Here is a 17,502-nt window from a genome sequence, read left to right as displayed (position 1 = left end):
AATTTTATTGGTGATGGGTTATTAACATTCAAAGAGAAACATTATTTATAAAGGGAAAGATTTTCTACTGGATCATCTTTAACTTAGTTCGAGTTATAGTTAGGTAAGACTAACTTCCTGTTTTGTTTTGTTTAAAGTTAGACTCACTTTTGGTTGGGTAATTTGTGTTAATGACATTACCATGGAGAGATTGTTAAAAATTGGGACCAGTCATTTCTAATTAAAATGAGAGATCATGATATTTGTAGATGCTTGTGACTGTTGGCTTAAACTGAATTATTTAATGAATATTATGTATCTTTTAATATCTTTCCCTGTTGTATACACAGCTCAGTGTTGTACTAAAGGGCCAAAAGTAGTAGATTATTGAATCTAAGATTAATTTACTTGATTTTAAATAATAGTTACTGCTGTACTTTTAAAGAAAGTAATGCTGTTTTGCTTTTTTTTTTTTTTGCCCTTAAATGCTGACACAAGGCGGCATTAATTTTAAAAAAAAAAAAAAAAAAAAAAAAAAAAAAAAAAGAAAAGAAAACTATTCAATCACGTAAAAATTAAGGGAAAGTATGTCTAATGTACCTAATGTAATTATTTACATTTTTCAAGAATTGAAATTGATCAATTAAAGAAACAATGATGCTATGCACATTCATGTACATGTCTTTTGGTTATGTGTACATATTCCTGATATATTTATACCTAGGAGTAAAACTGCTGGTTCGGAGGGTATATATATGTTCAGTATTAGTAGATAAATGCTAAATTACTTTTCCAAAATGATGTTACCATTCCTGACAGGCAGCACTGTGTGTGAGTTCTCAGTGCTCCTTGCCACCCCATGGTATTGTGAGAATTTTTAATTTTTGCTAATTTTGGTGAGTAGATACTGACATCTTGTTGTGGTTTTAATTTATGCTTTAGTTACTAATGAACTCAAGTACCTTCCCCTGTGCCTATTGGTCCTTTGGATATCCTGTTTGTGAAATGTCTGTTAGTTTTTCTTCCATTTTTCCAACAGGTTGCCTAACTGTTGATCAGATTCTTCATATCATCTGGATATAAGCCTTTTGGGGGGGGATATATGTGTTTTTAATTTTCACATAGTTTTTTTTTTTTAATGTTTTTATGTTTGGTACTTTTTGTGTCTTGTTTAGTAAGTCCTTCTTATCCCAGGATCATAAAGATATATCTCCTGTATAATCTTCTAAGTGTTTATAGATTTGCCTTTTATGTTTAGACCTTAAAACCATCTGTAATTGGGTGATTGTGTATGGCGTGAGGTAGAGATCCAATTTTCTTGTATTCTTATATTGGTATCTAGATGATCCAGAATCAGTTACTAAAAAATGTGTTCTTTCCCTACTACTCTATTATATCTTCTGATTTACATCATGTTTGCATACATGTGAAGTCTGTTTCAGGTTTTCAATTCTTTTCATTGGCCTTTTTGTCTTAATTGTGCCAATACTATGCTGCTTTAATTATTTTAGCTTTATAGTATATCTTGATATCTGACAAAGTAAAGTCTCTTACATTCTCTGCTTCAAAAGTGAATTGTGTAAATTTTGTGTTCTTATATAAATTTCAGGGGCAGACTTTGAGGTTGCATAAAAATAGCTTTTGGGATTTTGATTGATTTCATTGGATCTATGAATCAATATGGAGAAGGATTGATATTTTTATTTTATAATGTCTTCTATGAGCTTGAAATATTGTAAGTTTTCTTTAGCATCCTTTATAAGCTTGATATTTTCTTCTACATCTTTTGTTAAATTTATTCCTAGATACTTATATTGCAAATATTATTGTAAATGTCTTAAAATTTTCTTTTCTCGCTGTTTACTTTTATTACATATTAGAATAAAATTGATTTTTCTATTGACTTTGAAACCTGTTTTCTTGTTAAGCTCTCTTTAATGCTAATTTATCTCTGGATTCTTTTGGATGTTCTTGTACAAAGTCATATCATCTGCTAATAATAATAGTTTCTTCCTTTCTGATTCTTTCCCCACTTCTTTTTTATTTTGTTGGCTAGGACTTCTAACATAATCTTGAAGTGATAATGGGCCTTCTTGTCTTGGTTGCAATTTCAAAAATATTGGTCAGTGTTAGTCTTGCCTTCTCTTCTCTGGGCCTCACACCAAAGCTTCAAATTCTGATGAGGCAAATGCCCTTAAGGTGAAATCTGGCTTCCTTGATCAGCTTACCTCTTCAAGCCTCCTACTTTCACTTAATCTTTTGCCTTTGAGTATTTCTTCCTAATTTGTCAGCTCATCAATATATTTAAATTATAGTATTATATACTTTATTATATATTTTATACAGTGTTATTACTTTCATTATAAAATCATATAATCTGTCACATTTTAAGTATTATACAATATTAATTGATATTAATAGTAAGTAAATCGAAGACAACCTATCTCAGGAAATATAGTTGAAAATTAGAAAAATACTTATAATGTACTGTACTTCAAGGAGGTTATATTTTAATGTTTTAAGTAGCATCAGCGTCATTAAAAACTGCCAGTGTTATAAATGAAACCTTTAGAATGTTGCCAAACTCAATTATGTCAATTGCTGACATAATCCTGTGTGCATAATTAAATACATTACAGCCTCAAATAAATTTTAAATGAGGGAATTAAAGTTTTCCTGATTTTTTTTCAAAGAAAAAGGAGAAAGTGTAGCAATTTGTTTATAAATTCTGTTTCATTTGATTATTTTGGATTAGCATATTTTTATGGTTAAATTTTGAGAGATGTCAGCAGAGGTTTTTAATAAATTTTGTTTTTCTGAATTTATTGTTTCCATTTTCCATCTTTGTAGACGCTTATATTTGGAAGGTTCCTAGGTGATTCTTACTCTGCCTCCCCTCTAGGGGAGGACCCTCACATCCAGCATTCTTGGCAGAGGGTCATGTAGCTTCTGCCAAAATCTTTCTCAAGACAGAGTTTGCTATTCCCTAAAAGGATAATATTCTAACTTTGATTATTGGTCCAGAAGTAATTTTGAAAGTTCTGAGAATGATTTTTAGAGTTTTAAAATTGGGGATAATAGCGGTCTTGCAGTTTTTGTACAAATTACTTTGTAAGTTCATCAAGAAATATTTTTATTTTAATTTTTAAAAAATATTTTATTTATTTATTAGAGTACGAGTTGTGGGGGAGGCCCAGAGGGAGAGGGAGAAGCAGAAGCAGACTCCCTGCTGAGTGGGGAGCCCAATGTGAGGCTCCATCCCAGGACCCTGGGACCATGACCTGAGCTGAAGGGAGACGCTTAATCAACTGAGTCACCCAGGGGCCCCAAGATTTTTTATTTTTAAATGATCTCTACATCCCACGTGGTGCTTGAACTCAGTACCCTGAGTCAAGAGTTGCATGCTCTACCTACTGAGCCAGCCAAGCGCCCCATCAGGAAGTATTTAAAATATAAGTTTTCTGATTTCAAAACTTCATGAATCCTTAGAGGAAAATTGAAAGTTTGAATTCATGCGAAGACTAAAATGTCTAGAATGATAGAAGATTATGAGGCATTCCATAATCCGTATAAAAAAGTGAGCTCAGTGTGCCCACTTCAAAATGTGATTGTTTGCAAAACAAAATTTTATTTTAGGAAAAAAATGCCTTTATTCTATTTCTGAACTCCCCAATAGTGGAGTTAGTGCTTCTGTCATATTAAAAAACTACCATAATAGTAATATACTTAGAGAATAGTGGTAGATTTAAGTAATCTCAGTTTAAATATATCTATATTCCTTTTTTTTAAATTGATATCACACACATCATAATACAATATTAGGAGAAAATGAAAACATTTTAAACGTAACATGCATTATATTTAGTTGTTCCTTTTGTCTATTTGTACACATAATATTTTGTGCCTTTAATCACTGTGTATGTAATTTGTATTGTTTTTCAGAGTATTATTCTATATAATCATCTGTGTTTTAATATTGTCATTATAATAATTATTGCATAACAGGCCATTGAATTGAAATACCTTTATATGTTGAAGCATTCTTCTATTATTCAACATTTAGGTGTCTCCTTTTCTAATGACTATTGTTAATATAACTGTTTTAATACAAAGCTTTTCTGTGGTTTGAGCTGTTTCTCTATGATAAATTTGTTGTGTAAAGGACTTAATCAAATCGTACAAACTTTTTTATTTCGTTTAGGATTTCTCCAGTGATGACTCTAAGTTAGAATATAATGTAGATGCTGCAAATGGCATTGTTATGGAAGGATATCTGTTCAAACGAGCCAGCAATGCCTTCAAAACTTGGAACAGGTAATATATTTCAAATACTAGTCTTGATCTTGGGACATTGTTTTCTGACCTTCCCTGTGATTTGGCAGCTCTTTCTTTCTTTCATAATTCTTTAAATTCACCATCCATAATAACTTTCTTGAACCCAGTCCATTGAAGATAAGTTGCCCTTCTAGGAAAGGGGATCCTAAGAAGCAAGTGAAAAATGATAGCACTAATTCTAAACTATAAAATTTAAGCAAAGTATAAACCAGGAAGCAAGAATTTTTTTCTCCTTTGGGTTCCTTCTCTGTGTGATGTTTATGTACATTTTAATTTAGTGTTTGCTTACAAATTTTTACTGATCTTTTGAACTTTGCAATAACTTTAACCAGGACTTTTAGGAAATGAGATTGTTTTTATATGTGAAGTGTGTGTGGCAGTTGGTGCTCCTTTATTCTAAACTTGATGGCTACAAAAATGTTACTTTTTGTTGTTGTTAAACTGGTTTTATAAAATATTAATCATGTAAATGTCTGTTATATAAATATATAAAATATTTTGTTTTCCTTTGTATTAATATAAAGTGAAATAATTTCAGACATTAAAACATAAAAAAAAAAAATTGTGTTGACTCAGGATCATCCTTCCAAAAAGTAATGATTAGTCTTTTATTCAAGGATGCCTCTGTTTTTGCAAAAAAAAACAAAAAAGTAGAACAATTTAGTAATAATTGAGAGTAACATTGGGTTCTGGTGAATTGATTTACATTATTGGTTGAATGTGTTTTATTTGCTACATGAACAGGACATGAATTCACTTAATGATAGAGAAGCTTGTTTTCTTTTTTAAAAAAATGGACATTAGCAAAATAAATAAAATTTTCTTGGTAAATTTAATTTAGTATACATTCTTGTTAATTTAAATGGAAACTAATGCTTGAATATTTAATCTATTAAAATGGATTTCTAGTGCACTTATTTTGATTTCTTGGTGATGAGGTTATATGGAAAAAATATTCACTGGTATTTTCAAATGTCAGTGATTTATTGAGCATTTCCGTAGCATTTGATATTGCCAGATATTTAAATCTATGAGGTGTGTTTTTATTTGAAATAATTTTTCCTTACCTGAGGATGAATATAAACTAGAAAGTGATTATATTTAATATTAAAGCCTCTTTGAATTATGTAGAACTTCTAAAATAATGTATGAATACAGAAGGACCAACCAAGGTGGTCTGTGTAGAAACAGTGTTTGTAACTAATGTAAAGTGAAAATGAAAAATTAAAATTCTGTTTTCTAAGCTGTTTAAGTTAAGACAATAATCTTTTAAGTTTTTCCTGGCAAATTTTCATAGCCAGAATAGGAAATTAAAAAATAGTGTGTCACATTTTTATAATTAAAAATAAAGATTTCTCAACCAGTACAGTTTCATGAGGTAATGTTAGAATTGAATTTTAACCTTCAGATTTCAAAACAACCTACTTAAGGTTTAACACAGTGAAAATACAATAAATCCGTAGAAACTATACCATTATGTTAAGAAGAAATGAAATGATCTTCCATGGACTACTCCAGTGAGAAATGATCTCAGACTTCAAAATGAAGCACAGTAAGTGTTAGTGGAAAATTGCATTGCCGTTTAAGGCAATAGGAGAAATTTAATTCTAATTTAAGCATGGACCTTTCATTTTTATTATTTGTTTCATGAATTCTATTAACTGACATAGATAATAAAATGTAACTAAAAGCAAGTAGGGAATAACTATTAAATTCTCAGTTGTAGACATATTACCTTCCTTTTTTTTAAAGATTTATTTATTTGACACAGGGAGAGAGAGAGAGCAACACAAGCAGGGGGAGCAGCAAAGGGAGAGAGAGAAGCAGGCTCTCCGCTGAGCAGGGAGCCCAATGCAGGGCTCAAGCCCAAGACCCTGGGATCAAGACCTGAGCTGAAGGCAGACGCTTAACTGAGCCAACCAGGCGCCCATGTTACCTTCCATTTGTAAAGTGGAAAAGACAATGCCTTTGGAAATGAGGCTGCTCTTTAAGGGAGATGCCATCTAATTGTACTGGGGTGATAGTTAATTGATTAGAATCATGGATCATATTTCAACATCCTAATTTTTAGAAAAGAAATGAAGGTGCAGAGAGATGGTTGCTCTTTGAAGGTCACACAGCTGGTCTGTGACAAGACTGAGGCCTAAAACCTGTTATTTTTTTTTTAACGTGCTATGGAAATTCCATATAAATTTGTGTTTTGATAAAATAGAATATGTCAAATCTTTTAAAAATAACTTAGGAACTATTCAAATTTCCTAGTCTATTTACATTACTAGAAAAATTATGGATAGTGATTATTTCATTTTCATATGCCTTTAAAAAGAGTGTTTTCATGAAAATACCAGTAAAAAGCAGACTTCTAAGGAACATAGCATATAAGCATTGTATAAAAGTATCTTCATAGAAAACAAGTCAAAACCTTAAAACAAAAGTTTTAGATATTTTCTAGGTTATAGGTCAGTAACGGTGAAAGGGAGAAGAAAAATCTATTAAATGTTATTTAGAATTTTTTTCTGCTTTTCAATTTAAAAATTTGGACTGTATCTTAAATTTCTTATATGAAGTTTATAAAAAATCTAATCTCAGGAAGTACTTGGCAGTTACCTTCCCTTTACCTGTTATGACTGTAGAGTCTGTCCTTCTCTAATTAGTTCTCTATCCAGCTTGATTTCATATATTTGATTAGACTTCAAATAAAAGACTGTATTTGTGATATTTGTACCTCAACTTTAAATCTAGGATTCCAGTTTCAAGCATAAAGATTTTTCTGCTTACTGTTTATGTATCTTCTTTAGATTGTCTGTAGATTAGTTTTAGGGAACACTTTTCCTTGTAGTCACTGTAAGGTACCAATCATATGACAAATTTGCCATTATCTATAGTTTTATGGAATAGTGGCATGTAATATTTTCAAAACCAACATTTATTTATTTATTTGTTCATTTTTATTTCAATTCCAGTTAACATACAGCATAATAATAGTTTTAGGTGTAGAATTTAGTGATGCAACACTTACATAGAACACCTGGGGCTCATCACAGGTGCCCTCCTTAATCCCCATCACTCATTTAAGCCAACTTTTAAAAAAGACTTATTTCCTGTGGGAAATGTGTATTTGACTAAGAATTCCCAGGTAGTTTTAAAACCTGTCCCGGTGCTTCATAAAATCTAAGCATCATTCTCTAATTTGAAATTTTACGGAAGAGATTATATGTTGTGTGATGTGATTGAAAGAGTGTAAGGAGTGAGACACTTTATGTCTTATGTGAATTGTTGGATTTGTTTCTCGGTTTCAGATTTCTAGTTTGTAGTGTCTCAGCATTTTTATATGTCTATAATACGTATTTTTCTGAAAAGGTGAGAGCTACCAAAATTATCTTTCCATATCAGGCCATTTTTCAGTGTGGCAGCTTAACCTCAGACTCGAATCAGTGCCAGATGGATTATTCGTACCTATATGTCTCTTTTGCTTTTTATGATACATTCAGAAAGATGAATGAACAAAGAAAATAATTAAATACTAAGATTATTTAATAGTAAGCTGGTAAAATGAATTAAGAAACAATTATTAACATGCTATGGTCAGTCTGTTGAACTAGAAAATATAGCTAAAAGCATAAAATGTATTATACAGTTTCTTAAAGTATTATATATGTTGCTAGCAGAGATACAAATTTTATTTTTATTGGCCTTTTGTTTAAAATAAGACGTGTATGCATAGATTAAAGATACGCCACTTATGTGTGGCCTTTGAGTGTCTGCTGTCATTGATGAAAAGGGGGAGAGCAGGTGGGAGGTAGGTTTATTTGCCTAATGATATTTTATAATCTTTGAAATTCCTAATTAGTGATCCTATTTTCCTTATGGAAAGTTTTCCTTTGTTTCAGGTTTATGAAGATATATCTTTAGTGATTATTGCCCTTAATTTTTTAGGAGCAACTTATTAAGAGGAGAAGTACTATATTTTATAGCTATTACCATAGAGGCAGAAAAATAATAGTAGAGGTATGCCCAAGTGTGCTAAGTCCTACCAGAACTTTTTATACCATAATAAAAAAAAATTTTTGAATATTTCTGAAATACTAGCATTTCAGATTCCTAAGAGTTAGAATTGTATAAATGCATACATGTATAAATTTGAGAACAAAATGCAACAGATATTTTTGACTATTTTGTTAGGTTTGAGCTTAAGCTTGTTTCTTTAATTCTTGCTTTATTTTCATATCATGCTAGTCCTTTGCTTATTTTGCACATTTGCGTTTTCATTCTTTTACCACCTTTCCTTTATGTTTTAATCCTGCCCCATTTTTTCACATGACAGGAAAAAGCCCGATCATATCAGGTACCAAATGGCTTCCTTCCCCTCATTCCTGCCTTACTCCAATTTCCTCTTTGGCACGAGAAAGCTCATAATTAACCTGCATTTCAGTTGGATTACTTGCAATGGATATAATGTCTCATGTTTTAAATTGGGAATAAAATACACACATTTCATTTCAGGAATGGAATTATCTTTTCATTGCCAATAGCCTCTATTTGTTTTAATTGAAAATGAAAAGAACATTTGATATTATTTATAGTTCCCCAGAGATATAGAATTGTATAGATACAAATGCCTTTGTATCTTTTTTTTTTTTTTTAAGGAAAATAAGCCAGTAAACACTTTTCAGAAATTTTAAACAGTAACTAGGAATTAGCGCCTTTGGTAATAATCATATTAGTTTTATTGAAAATAAAAATTGTCAATTCCTAGAGCTTTTTTGTTTTAACATTTTGGTCTTTTTCCTTGGGAAAAATTAAATTGAATTTGAAAGATAGTAGCATACATGCTGAAGCTTTTTTTTTTTAAAGATTTTATTTATTTATTTGAGAGAGAGAATGAGAGACAGAGAACATGAGAGGGAAGAGGGTCAGAGGGAGAAGCAGACCCCCCTGCTGAGCAGGGAGCCCGATGTGGGACTCAATCATGACCTGAGCTGAAGGCAGTCGCTTAACCAACTGAGCCACCCAGGCGCCCACATGCTGAAGCTTTTAATTTTGTTAAATGTTCACCTATTTTGCACATATATGAATATGTGTGTAAATCTATCATTTTTATAGTTTTAGTGAGAAATCTACAGATTTAGAAGTTTTACTTTTACATTTTATTCTTGGTTTCAAGTGCAGTTCTAGGACTCATGATTAAACATGGTAAAAGACCCTTAAGTTTTTTTTTATATATTTTTTCCTTTACCTCCATGCTTTGTTATCTGGAAGCTCTCATAGGTATTTCAGTGTCAATAATATCTAATTGTTTATGAATTTAGTATTTTGGTCTAAAGTCTTTATTGAGTTATTTCACTTTGGGATAGATATAAAGTGGTGTATTATTTTTCTTAATGAGCCAAGAAATTTTGTTTTTTAAAGAACAGTCTTATAATTTAGCTTTGTGGTCAGTTTCTGAATTTTGTAGAATATAGTATAGTTGTCAGCTCAGTGCTTTCTAAAGTTTGTCTTTTTTATTATTTAATTATCTTAAAAAGTTGTTTTTTAAAGCTTAAGTATTCTCTACACCTAACGTGGGACTTGAATTCATGACCCCAAGATGAAGAGCTGCATGCTCCTCTTCCTCCTCTGGCTCCCCCGAGCCAGCCAGGCACCTCTATTTAATTATCTTTTAAAGTAGCTCCAAATTGCAGGCAGCACGAGCTTGAAATATTAAGTACTCTCCCATTTTTCCTTTTATTAGAAATGTTAATAATAGCTAGGATTATCCTATAAGAGCAATTTAAAAATTATATTCCATTTTACTTACCTGATTAAAGTTTTGATCAGTGTCAATGACTGTAGTTGGATCTTTTTTTCTTTTTTTTCTTTAATGGCAGAGGAGGGGAGACAGTGTCGTACAACATACAGATCTTAGTTTTTTTTTTTTTTTCTATGTAAGGTACATTTTAATTTTGTTTCTTAGGAAATGTCAAAGTTAAGATGAATTTATAGTGTCTTCCCTGAGTGTACAAAAAAATGAAGATGTGCGAGAGTCACCCAGAAGCAGATAGATGGCAGGGGAACTGGGCTTCAGAAATATATATGATCTATAAAGTTAATAATCAGATTTTTACTACATAAAAATCAGGTTTTTATGTAGTATTTTGTTACCACATTAATCAATATCAGAGATTGTTTCCATTGCATGTCATCCTTGTGGCAGGGCTGCACCATTTTGTTTGTTTATAGGTATTTCCTTTAACATTTCTAACTAACTATGTGTCCCAAAACAAAGAAACCCAGAAGTTCTTCCTTTTCTAGCCTGCATCTTGATGATTTGCATTAGAGGCAAGTCACTTGGTTTTATCTAGATGCTTATTTAACACATCTCTATTTTAATGGAAAAGGTGATGCCTTTTTAAGTAGCAAGAAAACCTAACAGTCTGTCTAGCTTAAAAATAGAAAAGCATCTAATCATTTTCACAGCTTTGGAGAAATAACTTAATTTTTTAAAATAAAAATTCTAAATATGTCTAAATACATTTTCTCGTGCTTTGTATTAGTATCAATGAAAAGGTAGAATCTCTATCTGCTAATAGATTAATAACATTTACAATAGAAATCATCTCACATGAAACTAATTTTAAAATAATGACCAAATAGTTTTACCTTTCATGCTTGATGAGAATTTTTGCTTCCTTTTATGAATGGCTTTTGCTGTGATTTTTTTTTTTATAAATTTTTAGGTTCTTTTACTGTTTTAATAAATTAGAATTAGTAAATATACCATACATAGCTTTTTCTTCTAAAAAAGATTGCAAGTAAATTGTTTGCCTAATAATTTATAAGAACAAACAGAACAATATAAATAGGTGAATCATTTTTAGTAATATATTTTATTATTCTGCTTAGAAGTATTTTATATTAAAGCAAGGTCAAGTGAATTGGCGATTATCTCTTGTTTGATATCAGTTCTAAAATGATTTAATTTCCTGTTTTGCTTAACACATCAAAGGCTTGCTGAATTAGCTGCAGAAAGGTTGTAGACAAAGCACCATTTATTTCAGTGTTTTGCTGTATACAAATGGATAGTCTTTTTTTACAACATAAATTTATTTCTACTTTATAATAGAAGCAATTATTTTGGGGAAAGATTTTTAGTTATTTTTGAGTAACCTCAAAAAACTAAATTTTTACTTTTATAACAGTTATTATTTGGGGATAGCATAAAGGGTAACAGCTGTTGTTAGGATATAAATTTCTGACAAAATGAATCAAAATACAGTAATTTTATTTTCCTAGTCTGTGGTTTTAAAACTGTTTAAAATTGTTCTTTACTTTCAATAGTTATCTCATTGACATCAGTCTATATAAAACAAAACAAAACAATGCACTTCTCAAAACATAATTACTATCAACTGATTTTCTAGTGCTTTCCCAAATATTTTATTTCTAACAACAGGCCTAAATTATGTTTATGAAAACTTAATCTGTTTTTATTTATTTAGACGCTGGTTTTCAATACAGAACAATCAATTGGTTTACCAGAAAAAGTTTAAGGTAGGTGTCTTATTAATTAAGTGGAAACCCAGTGAGTCCCCCATTTCAGTTCTCTGTTCATCTTGATAAAGCAATGAAGTCTTTAAATAGTCATATATGCAAAATTATTGTTTATTAGTTTTATGTTTAGGCATGTATAAGAGGACTCAAAAGTGGAAAGTATTAACTTTTGATCCTTAAAATTGAAGCAGAGTGATTTTGAATCCTGAATTCCTGACTCCTAGTTTTGAGACAGGTGTTTCTGTGTCCCAGGATTATTACTTTCATTTCTTCGACCCGCTGTGGTTGAAGGAACAATACCACCATTCCATAGTACTGTTTTGAGGCTGTAGGAAGGGGTGCCTTTTAAGAAACATCACCTTCAGGCCAAAGGTGATAATATGGAAATGTGAAATATGAAATTAAAATGTAAGCTTGAAGTAATTTAAATAGAAACCTCTAAATTTGTTAATGCTGTTTTTATACATTTCTTTTCCTGAACCTTATTTTAAGGTTGAGGAATTTTTATTTATCAGAAAGGCATACTGCGATTACATGGCACTTGAGAGTGTTAAAAATAATTAGGGAAAAAAAACCTTTAGTTAATAGATGAATTAATTTTTACCTAGTCAGTCTTTGTGAATGATGTATTCAACTGTACATTTAATTATTTTTTATTTTATTATTTTTTTTAAAGATTTTTTTTATTTATTTGAGAGAGAGAGACAAAGATGGCGATAGAGATAACGAGAGAGCAGGAACTAGGAGGAAAGGGAGAAGCAGGCTCTCTGCTGAGCAGGGAGCCCGATCAGGACCTGAGCCCAGCCGAAGGCAGACGCTTAACCCACTCAGCCACCCAGGCGTCCCTCAGCTGTCCATTTTAAATACTCACTTTACTCTTGAGATACACAATCTGAAGTTTTATTTGTTTGGTTCTGTGCTAGCAGGCTTATTCCACAGAAGTTCATGGTTTCTTCTGCTCTGATAAACTTGGTTTTGAGTTTATATTTTTGTTAAGTACTAGAAAAATGATAGAAGCTTTCTCATTTTCTTAAGTATTTTAAGAAGAATGTATAAGCTTCTTATTTTTTTTTCAGTTACTTGAAAGACTTGACTGTTAAAGCTTCTTTTTTAGAGGAAAGTAGCTTTTATTATATTTGAGGGGGGACCAGGAGAGTAATGGATATGAAAGAAAATGGAAGAAAATGAAAGTTAGTAGGAAGCTAACATTTACTGAGCACCTATTAATTAATTACCAAGTGTTAGACTAAGCTCTTTACATATACTTCCACTGAATCCTTGTATAGCAATTTTATGAGACATAAAATTATGAACAGGACACAGTTACCTTTATTAGTTATATCTATATAGGAGTTGATAACTCCTATCTCTAATCCTAAATAAGATAAATATAAATCTTTAAAATGAGACCATTTATTACAAGTAATATTTTAAAGTATGTTATTATTGGTATTGGTAGTAGTATTTAAAAACTAAGTTGATAAACATGGGGGTTGTGTTTCCTTATTGTAGGATAACCCCACTGTGGTAGTGGAAGATCTAAGGCTCTGCACAGTGAAACACTGTGAAGACATAGAACGACGTTTCTGCTTTGAGGTAGTCTCTCCAACAAAGTAAGTGGTTCTAAAGAATGAGAGTTGCTTTTAAGTTTCTGTTGTTTATTTTGAAGACCTTTTCAGAGTAGAGAAACATTTGTGTTTTACTTGTGATTATGGTAGAAAGGAAAAAAAGTGCTTTAAAAGTAAATTTTAATAATTAATGATTACAAGTATTACTGTGAGATATTTAAGTAACTTCTACCCAGTATCATTTTCTTTAAATTCTATAAAGATTATTGCTGTGGCCATATGGAAAGTTTTTACCTGTCTTGATGATGAACTGACATCATATATCAGATCAATTCCTTTGATAATTATCATTTCATATTTCTACCCAATAGAAAAAATTAGTGTTGTAGTTGGCAAATTTAAAGTTTGTTTTTTAAATGTTAAGGGATCTGTGATTTTTTTCTAATAGGCAATTTATTTCATTTCTATTGATTTCTTCATGAACATACTCTGTCCTAAAGATAGATGAAATAAAACCTTTCAAAAGAAATTACTTTTTGTTAGAAAATTATTAAATAAGCAAAGAAACATTATTATTTGGGGGGGTGTTAACTTAGTATCTGAGAAAACAATGTTGTTTTCTTTTAGAAGTTGTATGCTTCAGGCAGATTCTGAAAAGCTGCGCCAGGCATGGATTAAGGCTGTTCAGACCAGTATTGCTACTGCTTATAGAGAGAAGGGTGATGAATCAGAGGTTAGTAAACAGTATTGTAATATGAAATGATATGTTGCCAAAAGTTTTTAATTTTAGTTGTAACATTATATGATTATAACATTTTCTATGGATGATGAATTTTATAATTGAAAGAGGTTTTACTGTGAAAACCTAGATTCAATTTCTTTATTTCTTTTTACTTTATCATTTTAATATATGTTTAATTCAGTATTTGAATGTATGTCCTAGATTGACATAAGGTATTCTAACGTAAATATTTTTCCCAAAATATTTTATTATTCTTATTAATAAAAATTAGTAAAACATAAAAGACTAGTAATTAGTAAAAATCAAAAAAGGAAAGCTCAAATTGTCTCTGGTTTGAAGTCTCCCTGGATAAGTTAAGCTGAATGTGGAGTGTTGAGTCATAGTCTGGCTTCAGCTTCCGAGTGATTTTACAGACTTTTGAGCAAGGCCATTAGTAAGTTTTGAGAAATGGAACTTAACAATTCCTCTAGTAACTTCTTCAAAATGAGGCATTTGTGAGTCTGTGCATGTTTGAAAATATCTTTATTTTATCCTCACCTTTGTTTGATAGTTAGGTTGGGTGTGGAGTTTTTAGGTTGGAAGTAACTATGCTTAAGAATTTTAACAGCATTGTTTAGTTTCCAGCATTGCTGTTGGGAATCTTTCTTATTACTGATCTTTTTTTGTATTGCTCCTCTCCAATTTTCCTGTTTTCTTTTTCTGGAATTTCTGACTGATTTTCTGATTTTCTGATTTTTTGTGTTTTTGCTCTACTTTCTGGGAGATTTTCTCAGTTAATCTCCCAAGCCTTCTATTGAATACTTTAGTTCTGTTAGCACATATTAAATTTCCAGGAGTTTCTTTTTGTTTGCTGAATGTTTATACATGTAAACCTTTTCTTTCTTCTTGGATACAGTGTTAGAGCTATGGTTTTTAAACTTGGCTGCCTGTGATGATAACACAGGGATTTAAAAAAAAATCCCAATACGTAGGTCTCACCCCAGAGTAATTAAATGAAGTTGGGATCCAGACATCAATAGTTTGAAAAGCTTCCTAGGTGATTTCCATATACAGGCAATGTTGAGAACTATTGTGTCAGAGGTTTTTCTTGGCTATCTGGTAATCTGTTCTGATTACAAATTAAGGACTAAAAATCTCTTTGGACACTCTACAAACATAGTTAGGACTTTGTTGACCATGAGCCTCTCTGAAGTCTGGGCCATTTGTTGAGGAACAACCATAGAGTTAGGATCTTTGGAATCTTTTCAGCTGGTATGATTTCCCAGAGAAGTCCCATCAGTCTCCTGCAGAGGAGTAAGGGGCTGCTGGGAACTAGTTGCTGGGGATCTCAGTATTCAATATGTATAAGTTCATTTAAGCTTCTGCCTTCCACCTTTCAGGTAAATCCCATCCAGAGACTCTCTGTTTTACTTCCTCAGAGAATGAAATAAAATTCTCGTTTTTTGTGTTAATGTGTGGGAGCAGTCCCAAAATGGCATGGAGTTGGGGAAGGCACCTTGGGATCTACCTGCTCCTTACACAGTCATTTCTCCCACTTTGATTCCCATTTCATGGTTAACTGGTATAAATCCTTGAGGCCTTTAAGTATCATGTAATATGAATTCATGAACTCAGATTTTTACTTACTACCATTGTAAGATTTGGCCTTGGTCTGCTCAGTTACTATTCATCCAACCGTCTTCCAGCTTTCAGAATTTTGTTGCTGTTATTTGCTTTTCTGTTCTCCCTATTTTAGTGGGTAAATGTCTTTTTTTTTTTTTTTTAAAGATTTTATTTATTTATTTCAGAGAGAGAGAGAATGAGAGATAGAAAGCACAAGAGGGAAGAGGGTCAGAGGGAGAAGCAGACTCCCTGCTGAGCAGAGAGCCCGATGTGGGACTCGATCCCGGGACTCCAGGATCATGACCTGAGCCGAAGGCAGTCGCTTAACCAACTGAGCCACCCAGGCGCCCTAAATGTCTTTTTTTTTAACTAAAAAAAGAAAAAACACAAAAGCTTTCTAGAGTACAGCCATTATCTCATTTCATGCCTAATAGTAATTTCTTAATATCATCTATTACCCAGTCTATATTCAGAGGACCTCAGTTGTCCTAAAAATGTCTTCTGCAACCTATTTACAAAGTAGCATCTTATCTATGACTGGGCATTGCATCTGGTTGTCCCTCAAGTCTTTCAGTCTAGAACAAGGCCTTTTTTTCATGACAATAACTTACTGAAGAGATAAGGTTAATTGTTCTATAGAATTTCAGCTGATACAGTTACATCATAGGTGATATGTTATACTTCACATTGCAACAGGAGACACAGAATACTTGGTTATCCAGTCATTCATTGCTAATGCTGTCAGGCTTCTGTGTGAAGCTGTTGATGAATGTTGATCTGTTGATGAATCCTTGGGTTGCTTTCATATCTTGGCTGTTGTAAATAATGCTACAGTAAACATAGAGCTGCATGTATCTTTTTGAATTAACGTTTTCATTTTCTTTGGGGTAAATACCCAGTAGTGGAATTATTAGATTATATAGTATTTCTATTTTAATTTTTTTAGGAACCTCCATACTGTTTTTCATAGTAGCTGCACTAATTTACATTCCCAGCAACCATGCACAGGCGTTTTTTTTCTCCACATCCTCACCAACACTTGTTATTTCTTGTCTTTTTTATTTTAGCCATTCTGACAGGTGTAAGGTGATACCTCATTGTGGTTTTGATTTGCATTTCCCTGATGAGGCATCCATATTGGTAAGGAAGAATTTAAACTGTCACTCTTTGCAGATGATGTGATACTATACATAGAAAACCCTAAAGATGTCACAAAGAAACTATTAGAAGTAACAGATGAATTCAGTAAAGTTGGAGGATACAAAGCTAATACCCAGAAATTGGTTGCATTTCTATATAGTAATAATGAAGTAGCAGAAAGAGAAATTAAGAAAACAGTTCCATTTACAATTGTACCAAAAAAGAATAAAATACCCAGGAATAAACTTAACCAAGAAGGTAAAAGACCTGTACTCTGAAAGCTATAAAATACTGATGAAAGAAATTGAAGAGAACACAAACAAATGGAAAGATATTTCATGCTCATGGATTGGAAGAATTAATATAGTTAAAATGTTCATAATACCCAAAGCAATCTACAGATTTAGTACAATCCCTGGCAAAATGCCAACAACATTTTTCATGGAACTAAAACAAATAATGCTAAAATTTGTATGGAACCATAAAAGATCCTAAATAACCAAAGCAATCTTGTGAAAGAAGAACACAGCTGGAGGTATCACAATTCCAGATTTTAAGATATACTACAAAGCTGTATGGTACTGGCACAAAAATAGACCAAACATC

At 31.7% G+C, this 17,502-nt stretch overlaps 1 protein-coding gene across 2 annotated transcripts in view; it reads left to right on the top strand.

The window, feature by feature from the left end:
- Positions 1 to 17,502, top strand: part of ACAP2 (ArfGAP with coiled-coil, ankyrin repeat and PH domains 2) — a 139,918-nt gene that overhangs the window by 102,205 nt on the left and 20,211 nt on the right. For both annotated transcript variants that reach the window (XM_027582805.1, XM_027582803.2), the window contains exons 10-13: positions 4,181 to 4,293; positions 11,793 to 11,844; positions 13,357 to 13,457; positions 14,040 to 14,145. In XM_027582805.1, the coding sequence (XP_027438606.1) occupies positions 4,181 to 4,293; positions 11,793 to 11,844; positions 13,357 to 13,457; positions 14,040 to 14,145 (372 nt within the window). The remainder of the gene's footprint in view (positions 1 to 4,180; positions 4,294 to 11,792; positions 11,845 to 13,356; positions 13,458 to 14,039; positions 14,146 to 17,502) is intronic.

Source organism: Zalophus californianus, chromosome 1, assembly GCF_009762305.2.
Source record: "Zalophus californianus isolate mZalCal1 chromosome 1, mZalCal1.pri.v2, whole genome shotgun sequence".
NCBI lineage: Eukaryota > Metazoa > Chordata > Mammalia > Carnivora > Otariidae > Zalophus > Zalophus californianus.
The sequence above is the reverse complement of the archived record's forward strand: the minus strand, read 5'-3'. Positions and strand labels throughout refer to the sequence as shown.